The 21247-nt window shown below is 47.1% G+C and overlaps 4 protein-coding genes across 4 annotated transcripts; 2 read left to right on the top strand and 2 right to left on the bottom strand.

The window, feature by feature from the left end:
* Positions 1-41: 41 nt before the first annotated feature.
* On the bottom strand, positions 42-2269 carry DEU56DRAFT_588799 (uncharacterized protein). Its single transcript, XM_041346953.1, has 16 exons — positions 2009-2269; positions 1878-1943; positions 1794-1823; positions 1633-1739; positions 1543-1582; positions 1412-1484; positions 1331-1364; positions 1261-1274; positions 1199-1203; positions 1016-1144; positions 946-966; positions 856-896; positions 755-807; positions 682-689; positions 563-624; positions 42-459 (listed from the first exon to the last, which is right to left on the bottom strand). The coding sequence occupies exons 1-16, from the start codon at positions 2083-2085 to the stop codon at positions 179-181; spliced, it is 1041 nt and encodes a 346-aa protein (XP_041204255.1). The 5' UTR covers positions 2086-2269; the 3' UTR covers positions 42-178.
* A 2732-nt stretch (positions 2270-5001) lies between these two features.
* On the top strand, positions 5002-8081 carry DEU56DRAFT_588677 (MFS general substrate transporter). Its single transcript, XM_041346952.1, has 21 exons — positions 5002-5386; positions 5440-5516; positions 5573-5587; positions 5641-5669; positions 5720-5749; positions 5802-5820; positions 5866-5885; positions 5947-5970; positions 6028-6102; positions 6153-6193; positions 6247-6279; positions 6331-6410; positions 6463-6511; positions 6568-6639; positions 6692-6768; positions 6818-6860; positions 6919-6943; positions 7048-7118; positions 7170-7362; positions 7414-7547; positions 7601-8081. Exons 1-21 carry the CDS (start codon positions 5185-5187, stop codon positions 7792-7794), a joined length of 1503 nt encoding a protein of 500 aa, XP_041204254.1. The 5' UTR covers positions 5002-5184; the 3' UTR covers positions 7795-8081.
* Positions 8082-9783: 1702 nt separating this feature from the next.
* DEU56DRAFT_826330 (uncharacterized protein) lies at positions 9784-11769 on the bottom strand. Its single transcript, XM_041354333.1, has 2 exons — positions 10078-11769; positions 9784-10023 (listed from the first exon to the last, which is right to left on the bottom strand). The coding sequence occupies exon 1, from the start codon at positions 11706-11708 to the stop codon at positions 10164-10166; it is 1545 nt and encodes a 514-aa protein (XP_041204253.1). The 5' UTR covers positions 11709-11769; the 3' UTR covers positions 9784-10023; positions 10078-10163.
* A 7067-nt stretch (positions 11770-18836) lies between these two features.
* DEU56DRAFT_703926 (uncharacterized protein) lies at positions 18837-19774 on the top strand (the record flags this gene model as incomplete). Its single annotated transcript, XM_041347358.1, has 2 exons — positions 18837-19372; positions 19420-19774. Coding segments are annotated over 2 exons (891 nt in total), but the record flags the coding sequence as incomplete, so codon positions are not given.
* Positions 19775-21247: the final 1473 nt, after the last annotated feature.

The raw sequence follows: 21247 nt of genomic DNA, 5'->3' as shown, positions 1-21247 counted from the left end.
ACCGTACATGTGCATCTTTGTTGTGAACAGGGACGTTGAACCTGAGAATGAGAAGCTCTGAGATTTCGATAGTAGCACCGGGTGGGTATATATACGGTAATATCGCATGTTGGGTAGTCTCCCATTCCAGACAGTCACTCTATCTTTGTGATGCTTGTTATGCGCCAGTGCATCAGAATCATTTTGCCCTTGGTGGCCCCCACGCACTCGGCTGCTCAGATTCATCCGTGTAATCGGCCACCACCGAGCGCTCAACGCGTACGCGTACATCAAGTTCTATGTCGTCGGCATGCCCATCGTAAGGAGATTTGGGGCTAAAATTTGCATCCATGGGGTCTCTAGAGCCTTTTGAATGGCTCTTAGACTCGAACTGTGAGCGGAGACCGGACATCACTTTTTTCTGTGCAGAGAGTGTGTTACGTGCGACGATCACATTTTCCACACGTTGAGTATTCGGTTCTGATATTCCGTTGCAGGTGTAGGTGAGTGGAGCGGAAGCAACGGAATAATGAACATTGCGAACATTAACGGAATATCGGTCAAACTCGGAAGTGGTGCACACCTCGTATATTGATGAGGATCCGTTGGCTCATGATCCACGTTACAGCATAGCCCATTGACGACCTAATGATACATTCTGAGCAGTTTGATCTCCTTGACGCCAGACGATGCCAAACGTACCCCGCCGTCTTATAACAGGAGTAAGTTGATATGCTCTGAATTTCACGGTGTATCCGTAATTGAACCTACGTACCTGAGTCTCAACGTTGGTCGTATGATAAAGGATGAGGTTCAATACGTTCGACACTGAGGGAATATTAAGAGGGTGCTCATCACAAACGGAACGTAACTTGCCGGACAACGCGATAAAATATCCAATGCCATCATAGATCAGGCTAATTGTGATGAGCGACGTGCATTCTCTGCCAGCGGCGAGGGACTTACACACGTATCAGCTGTTCGACTCTAACAGCAATGTTTTAGCGACCCTAAAGATGGGAGAGATAAGGCGCACCTGCTACTGAGAGGATTATAACGCAGGAGATGGATGGTAGATACCGTCACCATCACGATGTCATACATCATCACAGCGAGGTAGTAGAACCAGGTTGTCAATACTTTGCCAGTATTTGCTGAGGTGCAGCTATGGTTCGTGGAGATTTGAAGAGCCCACACCAGTGGTAAGGGAATCACTTACTTTCCCTAAAAACAGATGTTGTTTGTTTGGATGAGATATCGTTGTAAGGAACACTGACGTACATTGACAGAAGCAGCTGTTGGTTCTAAAGGTCAGTGGGAACCCAAGATTAAATTCTAAGCCAGAGCTTACGGGTTCCGTGAAATAAAACGGCAAACCACTCCGCCTAAAACGAATAAGAGAAATGATATAATGCGTGCTGTAAGAGCCCACCGAAACTGAGACGAGGTATAGCAACAACAGTGCAATTCCTATCCGCCTTTCTCTTCTTACAATATTGAATGTCCTACACGGTGTTTTTTAAGTCTGCAACTGCAACCCACAAAAAAATTGGCAGGACATACCTGACTCCTAGGATGACCTGTGATATCATAGTTTGTACAACTACATCGTGGTCAATAAAGCCTTGGTGTGTGAACACCAATAGGACACACCTTTGAAGATAGGCGCCAGAAGATAGTATTGTCGACATGTTTGTAGGGTAAAGGCGGTGGAGAAAAATCCGTAATTGCTGAATAATATAACCACGATACTAACATAACTGCATGAAACGTGAGCGAAAAAAATCACACAACTAAACGAGGACAAAGCGTACCGTATAAGAATGAACAAGGCGCAGGCAAGACTGATGGAAATCGAGCTTGTCATCAGTAGTCCGCGAATGCACGCATACACATACCTTATATGAAAAATTGACGATTGGCTTCGGTAAAAGCGCCATTCTGCTGGGAGTGTGATAAGATAACTAAAAGCAATCAGTCAGAATATGGTGACGGCTACAAGGCCACTACAAAGAGAGCAAAGACTTACTCGTAAAACGCAACAGAGACTGCTGCTATTCGGAAATACTTCTCCGTGGTTACACTGTCTACAACTAAACTCTCCATTTAATAGATGAAAAGTGCGTTGATTAACTCTGCCAGTCAGGCAGATCTATCATCTGTCGTTGACTTGGATGCTAAATTGAGGCAAGGGATTAGGCAAAGATGTGAATGACGAAGACTTCTGCGAATAAAGACGTTATAACCCGGACGGTGCGCTTTCAACACAAAAAGGAAGCGACACGAAGAGGGACAAATAGAGTGAATGCATTGATATTGCTTTTCTACCGAGTACTAGTGGAAGCCCGGGCCAGCGAGCGTGACGGTCCAAAAGGGTCCAAACCCCAGTTTCTGCTGAGTAAGCGGGGTTTATCAAATTCGAAGTATCAATTTAAGGTCTCAGTATGCGAGGAACGCATCTGACTGTCACATCGCTACCAGACGTCGTTCAGAAATCATGCCAAAATCTTCGAATCAGAAGGGCTCCAGTCGATCATATCATCAAAATTTCAATTATTTCGCGTGTCACACATCGCGGCACTCCGAGGGTGTCCGGCGCGTCCCGTTATCATAGTAAGTAGCCTTCTTACATCCCACAGATTCGATTCGCGCCTATCATCGCGCTCTTCCCTGACTTGGACATAGGCTTCCGCTTGAGATACCTAACTCACCTCAGCCTCAGACTCCCTGAGTTTCCGTCGACGAGAAAGCACGGATCGCAGCGTATGAACTTTGAAGCATGCGCGTGACGCGTGCGCGCCCAGGGGTAAGGGGTGAGCTGCCATGGATGGATGGCGAATATGCAATTGGACCTTTGACAGTCTGTAGCCGGAACGGTCAGTTTCAATTTTTTTCCTTGTGATATCTTGCCGCGAGCGCTCTAGCTAGGTCCTATCGATGTTCCTATTTCCGTGCCGCCTCCACACGCTCCAACTGTGTTGTTGAGGCCTGGTGCCGCCAATGCCTCCATATGAGCTGTATGCCTCTAAGGCCCCGCACAAAAGTGTCAATTGCGAAGGGTGTAAGTTCAATCTACTTAGTAGGAGATCCTGCAACCCAGCAGTATCCTTTATGTGATCTAAGCGGCATAAAGGTAAATTTCTATCTAGTTGACGACAAACGATTGTTAACATCGATGTAGAATGTTATATGACCTTGTACACGTCACAAGAATTACAGATGGCTCACCTCAGTGTCGAATCGTATATCTCCCTCCGAGTCTGGAATTCGGCCTTGATTCTTCTTACCCTCCAGAAATACTGCGCGACGTGCTGCTCTATGTTGTTCATGCCACCCCAGCGTTCCATGGCGCATCAGTGAACCCAGCCCCTATGCCCAGCACGATGTTGCCCACTCTGGAGTCACAAACTATGATTTTCGATATGTCTCTCTCGCGAACCTATGATATGTATTTCAGTAGACAATTTATACAAAGTAGCTGTAATATACTGGGCGACGGGCCACTGGAGCGCTTCTGCCAGTGGGATCCTAATGACACGCGGGTGTTTGTTGATATTAGCATTCTCTATCGAAATAAGTTGTGTAATGTTTGACAAAGGTGGAGTGTGCGGAGGGGAGATCGTGTCCCGGCGTGTACCTGGCGCGACTTCTTTCGTGCTTTTTCATGCAGACGGCCTGGGTTTGAGTTTTATTAATCTTGAAACAAGCAGTCCGCCGTTGGAGTAGGGGGTCCTAGGGCAGGGGTAGAGCAGAAGACCCCATACGGACGATTCCGAGAGCTTAGTCAGCCAGGTTAGGATAGAGCAGCACAGCATGTCAGTAGCATCATCATTCCAGCACAGACAACCACGAGACGACGGCACCACTCCACCGTGGTGGGTGTCTAGACTTTTGAGAAGCAGTTGATGATTATAAACATACGTACAATCTATTTATTCATCTATAACACCAATTCGTGGATTTGATGTGATTCTGGGTAGAATCTTTCCAGTTGTCGGAGTACAGGGAAAGTGTCGAGGTCGTTAAGTACGCCTAGTCCAGGCAATGTAGGAGAAATGACCTTGCTCTCCCATTCTACGGCCCATATGCTAGACCGGGTTCAGTAGACAGTTGGTTTGATGATAACTTGAATGAAGTCGAAATGTAGACGAGGGACGTCCAGAACGTCCGTGGACAGCGACCGTAGGACTTACCGTTATAATATAGGCTGGCCGGCCTTGCCAGTGCAGGCTCAGCTACAGGTGTTGCCCGGGCTGGCGTTGGTTTGGGTGCAAAGGCAGACGCGGCAATACCCGAGGGTGATATTTTCTCCAAATAGTCACTGGTCACCTTCTTTGATGTCACGACTCGTCTTTTCTTCGGAACTTCCTGGCAGCACTTTATCATGGTCTCTTCAAGTTGTGCTGGTACCTTAGCCTGAGTTGCCACAATGTTAACAGTTAACTCGGTTTCAACGTTCGGGTTGGTCACAAATATCAACATCAGGGAACTCTGGGCGACACTAAGTCCTTAGCCTCAGGCTGGGCCCTATATGCGATCACCCGCATCTTTTGTCTCCACATATGCCGGCACTGCGCGCACCAACTCTACGAGGCACAATTGACGTGTGAAGCCAAGTACGACCTTCCTGAACCATCCTCCGTTCTTGCCGGCTGACAGGAAAGCACTGTGAAAATTCTTACTGGTGCTACTGATCTGACGAATGGGCGAATTGACAAAGATTGGCCAGTGACCGAACATGAAAGTGTACGTCGGTATAGCAACGTTCAATGATCAATCCATTTCTGACGATTGGGGGTGGCAGCGCAGATGTGACGGGCCAAAACCGGCCAGAACCATCAGTTGATTTGAGTAAGTTCACGCAATTTACATTATCTTGCGTCATGATATGGCGAAGTTCACGGAAAGGCACAGCCAGTTATCCCTAAGCGCCACTGTGGAACCGACCTTTATAGTTCCTGGGCCTCCAAAGAGCCCATAAGTTATCCGTCCATCGCAGGGGCAGCTCGTAGACATCAATGTCTGAATACTGCCGATCTGGGGTTCAGCCAAGTACAATTATAGAATCAGGAATCAGTACCGTAATGCCGAGTAACTGATATCTATCAACATCTATGATTGAACGATCGAACTCGCCTTAAAACCCCAGTCACGCGTCTATCGAGAAACCATTTCTTCCTTCCTTCCTTCTTCCACTGTTCTGCGATGACTTACGTTGTGAACACTGTTCCCGCTGATCGGACGAATTCTGTCAGCTCTGAACACGAGCGGTTGGAGGACTCGGTTCTGGACCTCAAAAATGTCCCAGTGCTGACACCAGAACAGGAGAAGAAACTGTGGAGAAAGATTGACTTACGGTTGATGCCTATCCTTAGTTTGATGTACCTCCTGGCTTTCCTTGACAGAAGTGCGTGGTAATCTTAACCCTTGATATCGAATGTATTCCTCACTCTTCAACAGGTAACATCGGCAACGCGAAGTTGGAGGGGCTTGAAACTCAGCTGGATCTCACAGGAAACAGATTCAACATTGCATTGGTACGTAATGTGAGGTTTTTTGTTGAAAAGATTGCCAATCTTAAAGCTGGATGCAGATAATGTTTACCATAGTAAGCATCGTTATTCCTACCGATGTCATATTTTTTTGAAGAAAAATGTGAAGCCATACTGCCTGTGTGAACCTCCCACTAAGTTTGTTTGCCTAATTTGTTGCTTATCCGTGCTCTGACCGCAACCTCAAGCCTGGTTCTTAAAACATTCCGCCCATCCAGGCAAGCGTTTATGATCGTCATTGAGTGCTGCATGACTTACTTTTTTTTGTAGATGGCTTCCAGGGATCAATGTAAGTCTTACATGATGACTACTGAATGTATCTGACGCGCGGTAGTTTGCATGGGGGATAATTATGTGCGTCATTGAATTTGAATCGTGGTACGGTTTAAAGTTTCTGAGCAAAACATATCGCCAGGATAATCATGGCTTTCGTGAAGACGTAGGCTTAGGCAAATCCTCGCCATAATTTTGACTTGAGATTGACCTTGAATGCCAGATACCCTCAGCTTGTCGGAGCCCGAGTCTGTCTAGGCGTTGCTGAGGCGGGTTTGTTCCCTGGTGTTGTTTATTAGTGAGCGTAACTAAAGAACTTTTTGCGGAATATCGCTGATGAGTCCGCAGCCTTACTTTGTGGTATCCGAGACACATGTTACAATATCGAAGTAAGGTATCCTGCATTTGGTTGTCCGTTTGCGATGCTGAAGTGCCCCGATAGTTGGATTATTTTTCGGTGCTGCAACACTTGCAGGTTTGTTGTCTTGCTAAACCACTGGGATTTCAATAGCGAAATAAATTTTAGGTGCTTTCTCCGGTTTACTAGCCTTTGGGATCAGTTACATGAGTGGCATGGAGGGACTCGAAGCATGGTCTTGGATCTTCGTGAGTTCCTTTATGGTCAATGTCCGAAGTTATGCTCAAAACTTGCATGCAGTTGCTTGAAGGCCTTGTAACGATAGTTGTAGCCTTCGTTGCTCTTTTTGGCAAGTACAGCACGCATTCGATCACACAGTGGACTGATAGGTATACAATCGCTCAGTACTGGTAGACTTTCCTGACACAGCTAAGTTTTTGGCCCCCGAAGAGCGTGCTTTTATTGTCTGGAGGAAAAGTAAGTCAATTGATAAATTGTGAGAGGCGAAGATGATTCGGATTTCTTTCAGAGTACGACAATTCGTCAGTCGGTGAGGAAGAGAGGTTTGCGGCCAGGCACGTCTGGGCCGCGTTCAGAGACTGGCAGGTAAGATGCTCATTGCTTCATCATCTCCGTGCCCCAACCAACCTGTCAGGTCTGGACTCATATCCTCATTTATATGTCAATTGTCGGACCTTGTGAGTGAAACACCTTTGCTACTTAGAGACGGCAGAAGCTGACCTGAGGCACTCTCAGTGTATGGCATCACCCTGTTTCTCCCGTAAGTCGATTGCTACAACTTTGAGATGGTGCTTAACATTATTTGTGCCAGAACGATCATCAAAAGGTCTGTCGTCGCAAGCTGGCTGTGATTCGTTCATTCAAAATTCTATTCAGCTTCGGATATAACACGCCAGTCAGCCAGCTGCTCACCATACCACCATATGTCGCCGCAAGTCAGTTTCCTTACCCATCAGCAGTCTCACGCAGTAACAAGGTCCATTTAGCTCTCACATTGCTCGTTTTTGCGCACTACTCGGACAAGTTGAAGATGCGATCCCCTTTCATTCTTGCCGGCCTTACTATGTGTCTGATCGGTTTTTCGATAAATATATCCACCGCACCCAGTGGTGCCAAGTACTTTGGGACTTTCTTCATTGTCATGGGAAGTTATGCAGCATTTCCTGGCGTGGTTTCTTGGTATGTCATTAGCAGTGACGTCATGACCAAGGCTGACATATGGCACTGAAGGCTTGGAAACAACCTTGCCGGCCAGTACAAGAGAGGTGTTGGTATGGCCCTCCATATTGGCATTGGAAACTTCAGTGCTGCCATTGCAACTGTCATCTATCGATCGCAAGACTCACCTCGGTTTATTCTTGGGCGTAAGTTCAACTTCGTTCACATGACTCGCGCCGCCTAACTCTCTGTTTTCCAGATGGACTGGAGCTCATGTTCGTCGGCATTGGATTCACCTTTGTACCACTAGTCGTGTTCATTTACAAGAGGATCAACGCGCAACGTGACGCTGCCGAACGCCTCGCAACTGAACGAGGAGAGAAAGTACAATACTCGGTCCAGGAATTACGGGAGTTGGGAGATCGTGCGCCTGACTTCAGATACACATTATGAAAAGGAACGAAATTATGCCTCATGATTATCATGACCTGGTATCGAGGATACAACTTTGAAAAAAATTGCGTTTGTGGACTCTTTGGTTCGAACCAAATACACTGGCACAACTCGTCCAGCTGAACGAGTGTGTCATTTTTCTTCTCTTCATTTTTCCTTCTCTATACATCCCACTCGCTCGAACCTACCTCATTTCTATTTTCCTTCTGCTTAGGAGATCCATCATTCCCACAGAAAAGCCCAAAATTCGGCGCACTTTTGTACCTGTGCAATCAGCAACGAAATTACATATATTCCTAAAAACGCAGCGGTCTATGCCATTGGTGAGGTTTTACTTCTTGATGCTGTGCGCCCTTTCATTATCTAAATTGGTCAAGGCTATTTGTCACAATCTTATCGCCCCCAGACAAATTCGATCCCTAGCCAGAAGGCCGCCTTAAGGACAATATGAAGTCTTTCACCTTTGGCTTTGGTAGATGATAAGTTTTGCCGCCAGTTTTGACAGATACTAACAAAGTTTTGTTGTCTCTGGAAGGGCGCGTTCCGGCAGGCACCTTGCAGGTAATTCAATATACGGCCCGCACTTCTCCTCTCATCTTTCCGCATTGATCAACGACCTGACGCCCCGATCAATACGCATGCCAGTAACAGTACTACTGTTCTGTCCCAAGAAGCACCATTTCAAAATCGATGCGATTTCACGGATCGAAGTTCGGAAGGATGACTCGGAAAGTATGTGTTGAAGATGTGGTGCTACTGTTCGTCCGTTGTAGTGCTTATTTCTTTCACCCCGCGCGATATTTTGATCCCCGATTCCCACAAAGTGGGAGAAGGGTTTTGTCGGACGCAAGTGGCTGCATTGAGGGCTGACCTAGAATTATTGTAGACAGGACAATTCCATATTTGATTGAGCGTAAGCTCAATTTATCCTGGTGTTGTCTCATGGGCGATGTGGATTTGAAGAATTAGTAGTGGCCCATGGCCAACGGTACTCTTTCTGCCACTCAAATGAAGCTGGTTTCAAGTTGCCACGAGCAGTACTAGTCGCTGTCAAAATCACGTGCCCAAAATGGTTCAACGGCAGGTGCAAGGCAGCTGTTGGCACGGTTGTCCGTCCAACCAGCCTGGAACGCAAAGTCATCAGGCCCACTAGTAGTCATTCTCATTTTTCTCATTTGGAATAGCTTATCCATCGACTGTGCGCTCTCTGGCGGATATGATACATCCAGATCTTCGCCAGGTCCCGTAGCACCTTGGCTTCACATCGAATCAAGGAAGGCAAGGCTGCCGGAGATCCTATGGATAAAAATGCAGCGTACAATGCGGAGAAGGCTGCCAAGGAACTGGAGCCTCTCAGGCGTAAGATAAAGTAGCTTCAACTCGCTGTTGTATCTATGTGTGATTGATGTTTCCACGTGTCCGTCAATTCAGGTACAATTCCAGAGTTTGTCTCATGTGCGCATGTCCGGCGTGCCATTCGTGCGTGCATGCTCTGCTTGTTTCGGCGACAAACCCCATTCCCAATCTAGACGCGACCGAGGACGGGATCCGAAGAACCGTTGACGAAACCGTGAAATATTACAGGAGATCTGAACAATAACTATCAACGTCGCACTTGCACGCTAAAACACCAAGGTACCGCAAGAACAAGTTCATTCCTCACAAGCCACTTCACAAAATTGTGAGTTAGTTGGTCGATATCTATATTTCTGGATCCTAAATTATCCATACGTTGTTGTAGAGTGGTCATGGTCAGAACGAGCATTGCGAGTATCCAGGTCGGAAAACGTTTCCCCAGCTGCCACCCTCCAGGCCGCTTCATTAGGGACCGGTCCCCCCTTCTGGGATCTTAATACAGATGTCTATGCGTTAGGAACCATCGACCATCGTCGATAACGATAATTTCGACACCGAGGAGGATGATTTGGAGACTAAGAAGAAAAGTTTCGTTGCTGGCTTTGTTATTGATTGGTACTACACTTTACAGAATTACTAGGAGATACATCTATTCACGTAATAATAATATACAGGGATGATACGTCAACTCTCTAGAGGCCAGACTAACGAAGGTAGTAGCTGGGCTGCCGTGGATGAGTTGATTGCTGCTGAACTTCCTGATGCGTATATGAATGGTTATATTCAACAACAACAATATCACAAGACTCGAGCTTGAATAGGTGAACGAATGGGTACAAATCTGATCCACAATGAGAAATTGGAGAGATCGTACTACCAACGTCCTGTCATTGTGCGGTGCTATGCAAGAGATGAGAGATTACACACTCGGGAATTTTCCAAAGCCTCGCCCAGAGACTCATATGTAATGCGGGCGACCTTAACGCAAGAAGTCGGAATATGAAAACCAGGATTCATCCCAACACAGGTGTCCTCGGGGTTCCATTGTGCCGCACAGGCGACCGTGACCTTTCAGGCGATGCAAATGGTGGTGCAACGGGTGTAGTGAAAAACACTGGTCGTGGCTGCGTCTCTAGACCACTTCCGGGAGACGGAAGCCCGGAAGGATAGACAAATAACGGCTGAGCCACATACGCTGGGTATAACGGCCCAGAGTATTGTTGGTTGTTGGTACTTTCTGACGATGGAGCACCATCTGAAGAGGGCGATCGGGACCGCCCACCAGATACTTGTCTAGAGAACATGAGATTTGCACTGCTGGGGCTAATGACATACGGTCTTGGAGCTGGAGCAGGTGAGTTCTGGACATGCTGTGGAATACGGCCTGTAGATAGAGGAGTTGATGGACCTGAAAGCAAGTCCAAGGGTCGCTTGTTTCGCTGGGTGTACCAACTCTTTGATGTTTTGGAGTACCGTTGACGGCTGTGCCTCCTCCTGTCACCCTGTCCGGGAACATACTCATTTGAGATACGAGCCGGAGAAATCCAAGGAAGGCCGCTAAGGTCCCGCATGAATCGCCGAACACGCGCCACTTGGGAGGCAATGGATTCCTCTGGTGGGGGGCGGATGGGAGACTCCATCTTTGCAAAATCCTCTGCAGGCCGAGGTTCTACAAGGACAGGAGTCGCTTGAGTCGAAAGATGAATGGTGCGGGGGATGGAAATCGCTTCAGTGGAGCGGTTAAATGGGTGAAGAGCGGAAATTGCATCAGTGGAGTGGTGGAATGGATGGGAATTATCGCGGTGGAAGTGGGCGGGGAAAATGTCATCATGACTGTGCGAGCGACTAGGTTCGTACAACTCGTTGACAGCTGACAATGTCCGGTCACGCCTTGTATCCGCAATGGATGTACGTGTATCAGTATCAAGCAGAATATTGGGTCTTGTGGGAGATAGCACGTCGGACGGAGGCGTGTCAACTCTCTCTACCTGGGGCACATTATTTGCTAGCACTTGTCGGTGTGTGAGCGAGATTCCTGGAGCTTGAAGATTCGGTTGGTACGGAGGGAGTGCAGTCCCCTGCTTCACTGGCTTGATATGGTCCTTTGAATTCAAACGTCCTCTCGACATGACTCTCGGTATACTTTTCAACCCATTCATGAACCCGCCGTAAAACTTCTTTTTTCCCTGGGGCTTCCTCTCATGTGCCTCGGGAAACCCATATTCATTCTCCTCATCGGCACCTGTGTCGTCGATGCCAACAGTCATGTACTCGTAGTCCGAGTCTGACAAAGTGGGTTGTGCTGTATGAAGTGCTGGACGCATGACAGGAGTGGAATGTTGCCAGTTAGGCGTCTGAGGGGTTTGAGTTGCAGGGTACTGGGATGGCTGAGAGGCTGAAATCCAAGTAACATCTCGGACACGCGAAGCATGGCTTGCCCTAGAGTATCGATCCCTGGGCATTGGCTCTCCAAGGAAATCCCGAGTAGTACTGGCGGAACGCGAGAAGCTTGTGTCAATACGAATGTCTCGAGGTTGCCCATAGTCGGAGTCAGACATTGCAGTAGACAATCGGGGGTAAATGGTGCAGCTGGCAGAAGCGGAGTATGAAGAAGCGTCTAGAAAGCGACACGAGTCCTTATATAAGTGTGGTCGGCGTAGAACTGCACTAGGAGCGAACGTCACGTTGTGACACGAGGCTCCAGCGAGATCTGAGATTAAACAAACAGTGCCACTCAGAGCACTGAAATGCATGCTCATTCTCGCAGTTTATCACAGCCTGAGCATGCATCTCTCGCATGGTATTTGACTGCAAGAAGAGCACCTGTGACAATAGTGGTCAGAAGACAACAAAAACCCACATTTTGGCTTTCATATCAGTCCTGCAGATCCCAATGTTCGTCAGAGGCTGTACTTTATCGTCTTGAAGCCGCTGAGACCAGTGGAAAGTAAGGCGATGACCCAACCGGGGCGGTGACGTATTGAAGTGCGTGCTGGTAGGCACCCACAAATCGGGTTAGCGAAAAGATGACCGGCAGCGGTGCAGCCAAGGTGCAGGACAGCCCTATTCAGAATCTCCCATTACGTTCGGGATGGAGAAAATGCGTGCTGCCCAGCATGCAAGAACAGCTGTGCCATGGCACTGACCCAGAACCTGAGGACAAAGCCTACGCAAGTCCCAATTGCTGATCCATACCATGATCTCGTACCAGGAAAGACCTGGTCACCAACCTCGTGTATCCTTACACCAGGTGTAACCTTCGAGCTTATAATTGCACCATTTTGTTGGTGGGGAATTTGAACCGTCCGGACTCCGAGTCGTTTAAAGTTTAAACCCTACGCGTCCAGGCTCGGGAATCACGTGCGCACGGAACTTCAGAATAAATTCGTCAGACTCCGACTCCCACATCCTCATCTACTGAACAGTGAGCAGTGAACACCGCTCGAACAGCCTCGCCATGGTCAACCCATACTCTACAGTCAGTCTTCTTGTGGCCATGAATCGATCAGCGTCTCGATTGAATGCGATGCAAAACGGAGTACCTCAGGCATATCGACAGTCTGCAAGCTCCTGCAGTCGCTAGCTCCCTAGCTCCTTTGAAGACGAGCGACTTGAGGTCAGCCAACTGGCAGTCGATGGCAGCAGGCTTATTACTGACGCCCGGGGGATCAGTGCTTCTAATAGATGTGGATGCACTGTACGATGTCAAGCATCTGGGAATATGGTGTCCAACCCTGCGGATGGCGCCCTAAGAGCGATTCTGCTTACTTCTCTTCAAGCTGTCTTACAGGGCTTTTTGTATATTTATGTTTTGCCTTCGACACTCTCCTTTTCACCTTGCGTTCATGCTCTTTTCTGTTGTGGTTTCCCGCTCGCCTCACGTTTTGTCACCCAAATACCGCCCGAACTGTGGTGCTTACCGCTAATACAAGCGGCCTGGCATAACGCCGCTCAGCTCGTCCAGTGGCGCTCAGTTTAGGGCTTTATAAGTGAGTGTGCGATCAACGTTGCATGAAATTTTGGCAAATGCAGAAAACACATGTGCCGCTTACAGGTAATCGAAATGTTCAAGTAGCCCCAGGCTGGTTACCACTACTCTGGATTTCTACATCTTCATGGCGCCTATTACTATCACTTCCACTGCAATCGGCACCCCACAGAAGTCGGCAGTCACGCAAATGTCACTCTAAGTCACGACATGTCACATATGCCGGTTTCAAAGCCAGCTCGGCGGTCAGGTAAGAGCGCAAGGTCTGCTACTATTTGACGTGAGCGAGCAGGTATGGTATTTACTAAGTAGATATATCTAATTACGAGGGTAACCATCATTAGAATTATAGTAGAATTGAGTGAGATGTGTAGGAAGGCCATGTACATTGTATGGATGAGGTTGTCTTTCTAAGTTCGATGATGATGCAATGGGAGTCGGACTGCGAGATGAATGATTATGCTGCGTTGTAGGGTAAGGTGGCGTGTGGGGAGCTGGATTAGCGTAGAATTGATGAAAATGTGGCTGGTTGGTAAGGTGCGGAGGATAAGTCGAATTGAAAGAATGCGTGGGAGCGGTGAAAATTTGATTGCTGGAAGCCATGGTGTTGGACGAGGTAGCGCTATTGTCCCGCGAAGTGCTACTACTGGCTTGTCCTGTTGACGACGCAGTGACTGAATTCTTCGAATGTGTTTTTCCCATCTGGAAGAGCGCAGAAAAACGTGGATTCATCAGCAAACTACAATGTTCTGTACAGCTCTGTACAGAGCTGTACAGTGCCACAGCACCACAGCTTGGTCCCTTCTGTACAGTACTACACAGAGCCTCCCCACTCTGTACAGTACTGCACAGAACCTCCCAGTGCCACAGCTTCCAGTACCACAGCTCCGACAGAGCCAAAGCTTCAGGTAGTAAACAAATAAAAACAAGTTCGCTTTTTTTGACACTTTTAATTGCCAATGTCAGGAATTGAACTGGTGACCTCAAGCCTCATGCACTCAGAATTATTTATCAACAACAACATACTTACCATTACACCATAGTAGCTTTCCTATACCTCACTCAAAATGATATATATACCATTTCTCAAGTCACATTACCTAGTCTTAATAACCAAAAACTCGAAATTCATAAGTCTTTCCTATGCTATTCTTATTGGTATTGCCTAGTCTCTGATAATCAAAAACTCGAAATTCATAAGTCTTTCTTTACTATGCTATTCTTATTGGTATTCCTAGTCCTAATAAGCAAATATTAGACACATTACTTGTGTGCCTGAACTTTCTTGAACACACCACTTTCTAGTATTTTGCTTATAACTCATTAGGATCTTAACCTATTGAAATCATAAGACTATGGATAGACTTCCCTTGACAAGGACTACAACTTTGATTTTCATCGAAAAATGTTCCCACGGCTAAGTTGCTTTCTTGAACACACCACTTTCTAGTATTTTGCTTGTAAGTCATTAGGATCTTGACCACAAAATGTTGTGAGACTATGGATAGACTACCCTTGACAAGGGCTACAACTTTTATTTTCTTCGAAAAAGTTCCCACGGTCTACCATAGTCAATACTAAGGTTTAAGATCAATGTTAAGCTAATTAAAAGACTTGGTGAAGTTTTTGTGCTCAATCCTGTGAGCTCTGTGGGTCTGTAACGCACTGTGGGAATTTTGGCTCTGTGGCTCTCGGATCTCTGTGAGTTCTATGGGTCTGTAACACACTGTGGGAATTTGTGACTCTGTGGCTCTGGGATCTGGCAGCTCTGTGGTATCTGGCACACTGTGGGGATCTGTAGCTAAATCAGTAGTTTGCTGATGTTGTCAGCAAAGTGCCGATTTGCAGTGTCCGCGAGAAACTCTTTGATTCTAGCCTTGAGTTCCTCGACCGTCCCATCTCTCGAAATCTTGAGAGCGCCAGCAAGTGTGATAAAATCGTCCTTGCGCCGGAGTGTTGAGAGTGCATCGAACGTCTTCGACTTGATATCATTTTCAATCTGGGCATGACGCACTTCATCTTCCGACTTTTTCCTGGCCTGTTTCTCTGCGTCAGCCTTATCTTTTGCACGCCGCACTTCCTCTGCCTTGTTGAAGTCCTCCTCAAGCTCTGGGTGTGTCACGAAACGGGCCCGCAACTTGACGGATTTCTTTGGCTGCTTTTTTTTCTTCACATTCTCCAGCTCCAGTCGAGATTGAGCCAATGCCCGCTGCGCCATTGTACAGTGCACGTTTGTAGCATCGAGCTGGGTAGTCAGGACCTGAGTAGTCTGAACTAATGCCCCATTCTGCTCATACATGCGCTGGAGCTCGTGCCAAAGTTCCTCCTTTGTCAATGCCATTGCCTGAACATACGAGGGGATGACGAGATGTGGGACGGGGCCTGATAATTGCAATGTCGAGCGCGGCGTGACATGGGCATCGTTATGAGGGGGCTGCGGCACATCTTGGGTCATCTCCTCTTCTTCCTCCGAATCCGAATCTAACTCTAAGTCGTCGCTGTCAGATTCTTTGTCCGAGTCATCACTTCCAGAGTCCAAGTCTTCATCGACGGCCATAGGAAAAAAAACATTGTCGTCCTCCGAATCCTCTTCCCCGCCACCATCCAGTCTAATCGACTCGTCAATTTCGACAACATCAGAAGGAGTTGCCATTGGAGGAGGGACTTCGGTGGCAGGATATGATGGAGGAAGATGTGCAGCAGTTGAATAAACCAAGCTCGGTGCGAAATCCTCGTCTGTGAAGACTGACGGATTAAGAGGATAGATGCCAGTTTTTTTAAATGCTTTTTGGATGAGTTGCGGAGTGATGACATGGTGAATAGCCATGTATTCGTGAATAAAATTATAGCGATCAATTTCAACCCCGTCGGCAAGGCGCTTGTCACAATGTTTGGTCCAAGCACGCTGGACGGAAGAAAACACACCCACGTCCAGTGGTTGAATTTTGTGTGTGGTTTTCGATGGAAAGGCGTGAATTATGACACCATTATCGTAAGCCGCCTTTTTGATAGCACTTTGTTCATGTGAACTATGACCATCAACAGTCAGAACAATTGGCTTCTCAGGATCAACACGGTATTTCTCCGCTGTAGGAACAAAGTGGTTCCTGAACCAATAATCTGCGATCTCATGATCTGTCCATCCCGTTGGAGAGAACAAAACACTGTAAAAAGTGACAGTGTTAGTAGAGCATAATGCTACACTTGTCTAGCTTAGTACTCACCCGCCCACTTTATCTTTTAGATCCCGAATATCTGGGGCTGGTCCTTCTGAAAGGACAAACCATGGTGGCATCTTAGCACCAGCAGCGGAGACGCACTCGATAATGGTTACGAGCTCTAGATTATCGCTATGGACCCGATAACGATCTGAATCTTGTGCGGAAAAAATGAACTTCGTGCCAGCATTTTTCCTCCCCCCACCCATCTGATTGCCTTTCTCATCCATATTCCAATGATGCTCTGGCGGAATTTTATTATAGTCATCATCAAGCTTTTTCCGCATCTCAAAAAACTCCCCGATGGTATCCTTGTTGAAATTTCGAGCACGTTTGGGATCCAGTCCACTTGCTCGAGATATGCGGAGGGATGAGTGTTGACGAATAAAGCCATAGTGCCATTTTTGTGACGGGAGTCGACCAGTTATTTCCTTAACAGATGCGCGCAATCTCGCCGGGTGGATAGGAGTCGCGGAGGTGGATGCCAGGTTGCACCAGTCGACAATGGTTTCCTCCTGTGCAGCAGATAATAATTGCTGGCTCTCGTGGGCAAGCCGACGAGACTTATGCACTCCCAAGCGTCGATCACTTAGTGTCTGACGTGATACCTAAACCACAGTTGAGTGAATAATCATATGAAGAATCACGACTCACATTCTGTTCCTTCGCTGCAGCTGCAATGGACTTGTACAGGCCATTTGCAATTCCTTGAATTGCAGCCTGAATACGTGACTCGTAAGTAGGATCAGACGAAGCTCGCAGCTTCCCTCGTCTACCGCTGCTGGATTTGCGAATGCGGACCAGCCCCATGACCAGCAGCGCTGCACCCAGCAGAAGTTGGCACTCCCAAAATGGGCGTGTGCAATATTGAAACTCCGTCACGGCACAACATCGGCAGGTGACATTTTTGCGTGACTTTGGCACTTTTAACTATCTCACTCAATTCTTTTTCAATCATGCCCATTCTACCTCGTAGTGAATTGTAGTAGAGATATAATGGTATCTACATTAAGAATTTTGTGTTGAAGTAGCTAGAAATACGAGTTTTGTGAAGGTGCCGACTTCTGTGGGGTGCCGATTGCAGTGGAAGTGATAGTATATCTACATACATAAGTCCTCTTTAGTAGGCCCGGGTGCCGTTTGAGCTCGTAGTAAGGTAGACGACATTGAAACCCAGCCACATTTTGTATCACCTCCGCGCACAGGTTATTTCTCAAACATGCTGCACATTAGAACCTATTAGCATGCAAGAATGCATTCCAGATACCTTTGGCTACAATATGATGGTCAAAAAATCAAAGAACATTTATTTCCTATGATATTATTTCAACTTTTATGAAAGTGTCCAAAACACCTTGAATAGTCATTAGATGCAGCATGGCAAGTTTTCAAAAATCCGAGGTCAAGAATTTGGCCACATCACGTGACATAAAATCTTACATAATCCACCAAAAAATGCGACGCAAAGTCAACCGGGAGATTGGCTCACAAATCTCAATAGCTATGGGTCGCAGGAAGAACTGCATTAAAAATAGGCTCAGAAATCTGCACGGAAATACCCCTAAAGCCAAGTCCCAAGCACCGGAACCATCTGTCAAATCAAGCACACCAGACCTTGGAATAGACTCAGACTCGGAAGTATACACTTCTGATCTTGAGTTGGAGGACAATGAGGAGGAGGTTATGCAGGAAATTCAAACAGATTCAGACCTTCTTGCCTTCACTGCCAAACTTCAGGCAGCACATGACAGTATGGTTAGAAAGGAGAAGGAAAGACGAGCAGCCACAAAGAGAAAATTTGTCTACACAGGAAATTCGGACCGGACAAAACAGAGGCAGAGACTCGAGGGCAAGAAAATGGAGGCTGCTGGATTTCCATCCATAATGTCATTCTTCCAAAAAAATACAGAGCCTGAGAGCAGTGAAAGGGAAGACTCGGAGGTGAGAAATAATGGATGTGAAATGGGAACGATGCTGAATTGATTTTCCGTCAGATCACGAATGGCAACCATGTGCAAGGAACCAGATATGTCACAGCAGATCCAGAGATCGTCGAGACCCAACTGCCATCTCAGTCCTCCGAGTCTGATCTGAATTCACCAAGTGCCAAACAAGTCGCAGATCCACAAGCTGATGTCACAGTTGATTCGGATATGGAACCTGAGTTCCCAACCACATTCGAACTTCGGGATCATCGAGATCTCCCAGCTCTGCGAAGAGCCAAGGCTGAATTGATGGCGAGGCACAAGAAAGATAATCTTGACCTCTTCTTCCGTGCTCGTGTCACCAGTATGATTGCTCTTATCAATCTGTATATTGATCCAGAGCTGGATTTCGGGTGGATCAAATGCTCTGTACTTGCAGCAAAAGCAGCTGGAAAAGGGATGGTAAATCACTCACGAAATTTACGCAGATGGGTTGTGGACTACATGCGGTTCGGGACTCTCCCGCTCAATAATTATGGCCGGATGAATACCTCAATCCTTGAAGACGAGGACCTTGCACAACAAATACATCTCCACCTGCAAGGCATTGCGAAGGACGGCTACGTGAAAGCACAGGATGTTGTTGATATTATGGCAACTCCGGAGATGAAACAATACCTAGGCTTGAAGACTGGCATCACCCTGCGGACGGGTCAGCGTTGGCTGCATAATATGGAGTGGAGATATGGGAAGGCAACAAAAGGAATGTACATTGATGGCCATGAGCGGGCTGATGTCGTCGAATATCGGAAAGGATTTTTGAGTCGCATGAACGAGTATTCAAAACGGATGACGACTTACGATCGTGATGGAAATATCCTATCCATGCCCACCGGAATTGATCTTGCTGCCGGAATCTACCCGCTCATCAAAGTGACCCAGGACGAATCCACATTCACGATGTATGATAGACGGCAGACAAAATGGGACCACGAAGATGCAAAGCAACCAGAGGCCAAGGGTGAAGGGCCCTCGTTGATGGTTTCAGGCATGTTGACTGAAGAATGGGGTGAGTTGAGGCATGGTGACAGGTGTGTTGAAACTTCGCTATCATTCTCGATTGTAACTTTGCGTCCAGCGAATCCCGAGTGCTGTTCAAGGCAGGTAAAAATAGAGACGGATACTTCAACAACGACAACCTTGTGAAACAGGTCGATAACGCAATCGACATCTTCGAGGAGAAGACCCATGGTTTCAAACGAGCCCTGTTTTTGTTCGACAACGCAACATCGCATCAGAAACGGGCACCTGATGCTCCGAGCGCAAGAAAGATGGTGAAAAACCCAAAGCGTGCATGGACACATCAACCAAATGGACCGAAAATGCGGGATACAACCCTACACGATGGAACACAACAAAAATTTTACTTCGCGGATGATCACCCCACAATGCCTGGGTGGTTCAAAGGCATGCAGGTCATTCTGGATGAGCGCGAACTCTGGAGAGCAGGGCTTCGTGTGGAATGCAAAGATTTCAAATGCATTGAAGGTGCCGTCGATTGTTGCTGTCGTCGCATATTATTCAATCAACCCGACTTTCGGAATGTCAAATCACATCTCGAAGAGCTCGTCACTGCCCGCGGACATGTATGTGACTTCTACCCCAAATTCCACTGCGAGCTCAATTTTATTGAGCAATATTGGGGTGCCGTCAAGCTGCTGTACCGCTCGGGTCCGAGGGTCCACAAGATGGAAGACATGGAAAAGCACGTCAGTGCGTGTCTTGATGATATTCCATTATTGCAGATCCGAAGGTAAGCCTGAAAAAATATTCAGCCAAATGACTACATCTAACGGCGGTTACGGCGCTGTCGCCAGGTATGCAAATCGTTCCGCGAGGTTCATGGATGCCTATACCAGAGGTCTTACAGGGCCACAAGCAGTTTGGGCCACGAGGAAGTATCATGGACATCGGGTCCTTCCGAATTCCATTATGGAGGCTTTGGACACAGCAGGAAAGGCATGATTGACTGCAGCGTATACAATTTTGACAAAGGCAACAGAATGTAAAACCCAAAAAAAAATCGCGACAGGCAGATTTGGCCGTGGGAAACATTACGTAAGCGATATGGCGCAGTAGTTGTATTTCAATGTCGTCTACCTTACGTGAGGAGAACGTTTAGCTCAAGCAAGTGCTTACTAAGCCAGCGAAATTCCAGGTCTTGTAAATTCTTTACGACATACTGTTCTGTCGCCTGAAAATGCATCTTCGTTGGTTTTAAGCTTGCAGACCGTGGTTCTTCGTTATCACCCAAGGCACTTCCGTCTGCAATACCTATGAACTCCTCGCTGTTAAGTACTAGTTCTCGGGGGATAGTTGCGTACTGATTCGCGGGGTTTCCCAGAAGCTGGACGTGGGCTCGTTTCTCGAAGTTCAACACCAAACTTGATACAGCACGACATTCAAAACACAGTTATCCGCGGCGTGTTAACATCCAGACCTCGAATGGACGACGGGCAATGACTTAATTTTGTACGGGCCAAAGTTTGGGATACGTTTAACTTTAAAGTTTAAACTCCGCCCGCGATGTTGGCGGCAATTCAAAGGCGCCCAGCTTGAAAATACACTGGCAGTATAGACTCGTGACCACAGTCTAATTGGCAGCCGCCATCATTTGAATGCCGTGACATATCCCAGCTAAAGATGCAAACCTCGTTTCTCAGTCTCGTCGTTTCAGAGCCAAGTATGTTGATACTAGCTGTCGGCTGTGACCATATTAATTAACCGCTTCAAAGGCTACTACGCTTATTCTGAACCAACTATGACAATCATCACTCGACTATTCTCATGATTCAAGCCTTGCGGTCACGGTGTCCCCAGCAATACGAACCGTGACCACATCAGCATATATCACATCCTTACATTTACAGACACTGTCAATCAATATTCCGTTGCTCGCGCAAGTG

This window comes from Suillus clintonianus (genome assembly GCF_016758775.1).
Source record: "Suillus clintonianus strain FC179 chromosome Unknown DEU56scaffold_93, whole genome shotgun sequence".
In the NCBI taxonomy this organism is placed as follows: domain Eukaryota; kingdom Fungi; phylum Basidiomycota; class Agaricomycetes; order Boletales; family Suillaceae; genus Suillus; species Suillus clintonianus.
The sequence above is the reverse complement of the archived record's forward strand: the minus strand, read 5'-3'. Positions and strand labels throughout refer to the sequence as shown.

Excerpts from the sequence above, each read along its gene's own strand:
- DEU56DRAFT_826330 (XM_041354333.1), bottom strand. The coding sequence starts at position 11,708 with ATGTCTGACTCCGACTATGGGCAACCTCGAGACATTCGTATTGACACA.
- DEU56DRAFT_588677 (XM_041346952.1), top strand. The coding sequence starts at position 5,185 with ATGACTTACGTTGTGAACACTGTTCCCGCTGATCGGACGAATTCTGTC. Across the intron at positions 5,886-5,946 it reads TTTGCATGGGGGATAATTAT|GATAATCATGGCTTTCGTGA; the intron begins GTGCGTCATTGA and ends ACATATCGCCAG. Across the intron at positions 6,640-6,691 it reads TTTTATTGTCTGGAGGAAAA|AGTACGACAATTCGTCAGTC; the intron begins GTAAGTCAATTG and ends GATTTCTTTCAG.
- DEU56DRAFT_588799 (XM_041346953.1), bottom strand. The coding sequence starts at position 2,085 with ATGGAGAGTTTAGTTGTAGACAGTGTAACCACGGAGAAGTATTTCCGA. Across the intron at positions 1,740-1,793 it reads GCCTTGTTCATTCTTATACG|TTATGTTAGTATCGTGGTTA; the intron begins GTACGCTTTGTC and ends CGTTTCATGCAG. Across the intron at positions 1,365-1,411 it reads TATACCTCGTCTCAGTTTCG|GCGGAGTGGTTTGCCGTTTT; the intron begins GTGGGCTCTTAC and ends TATTCGTTTTAG.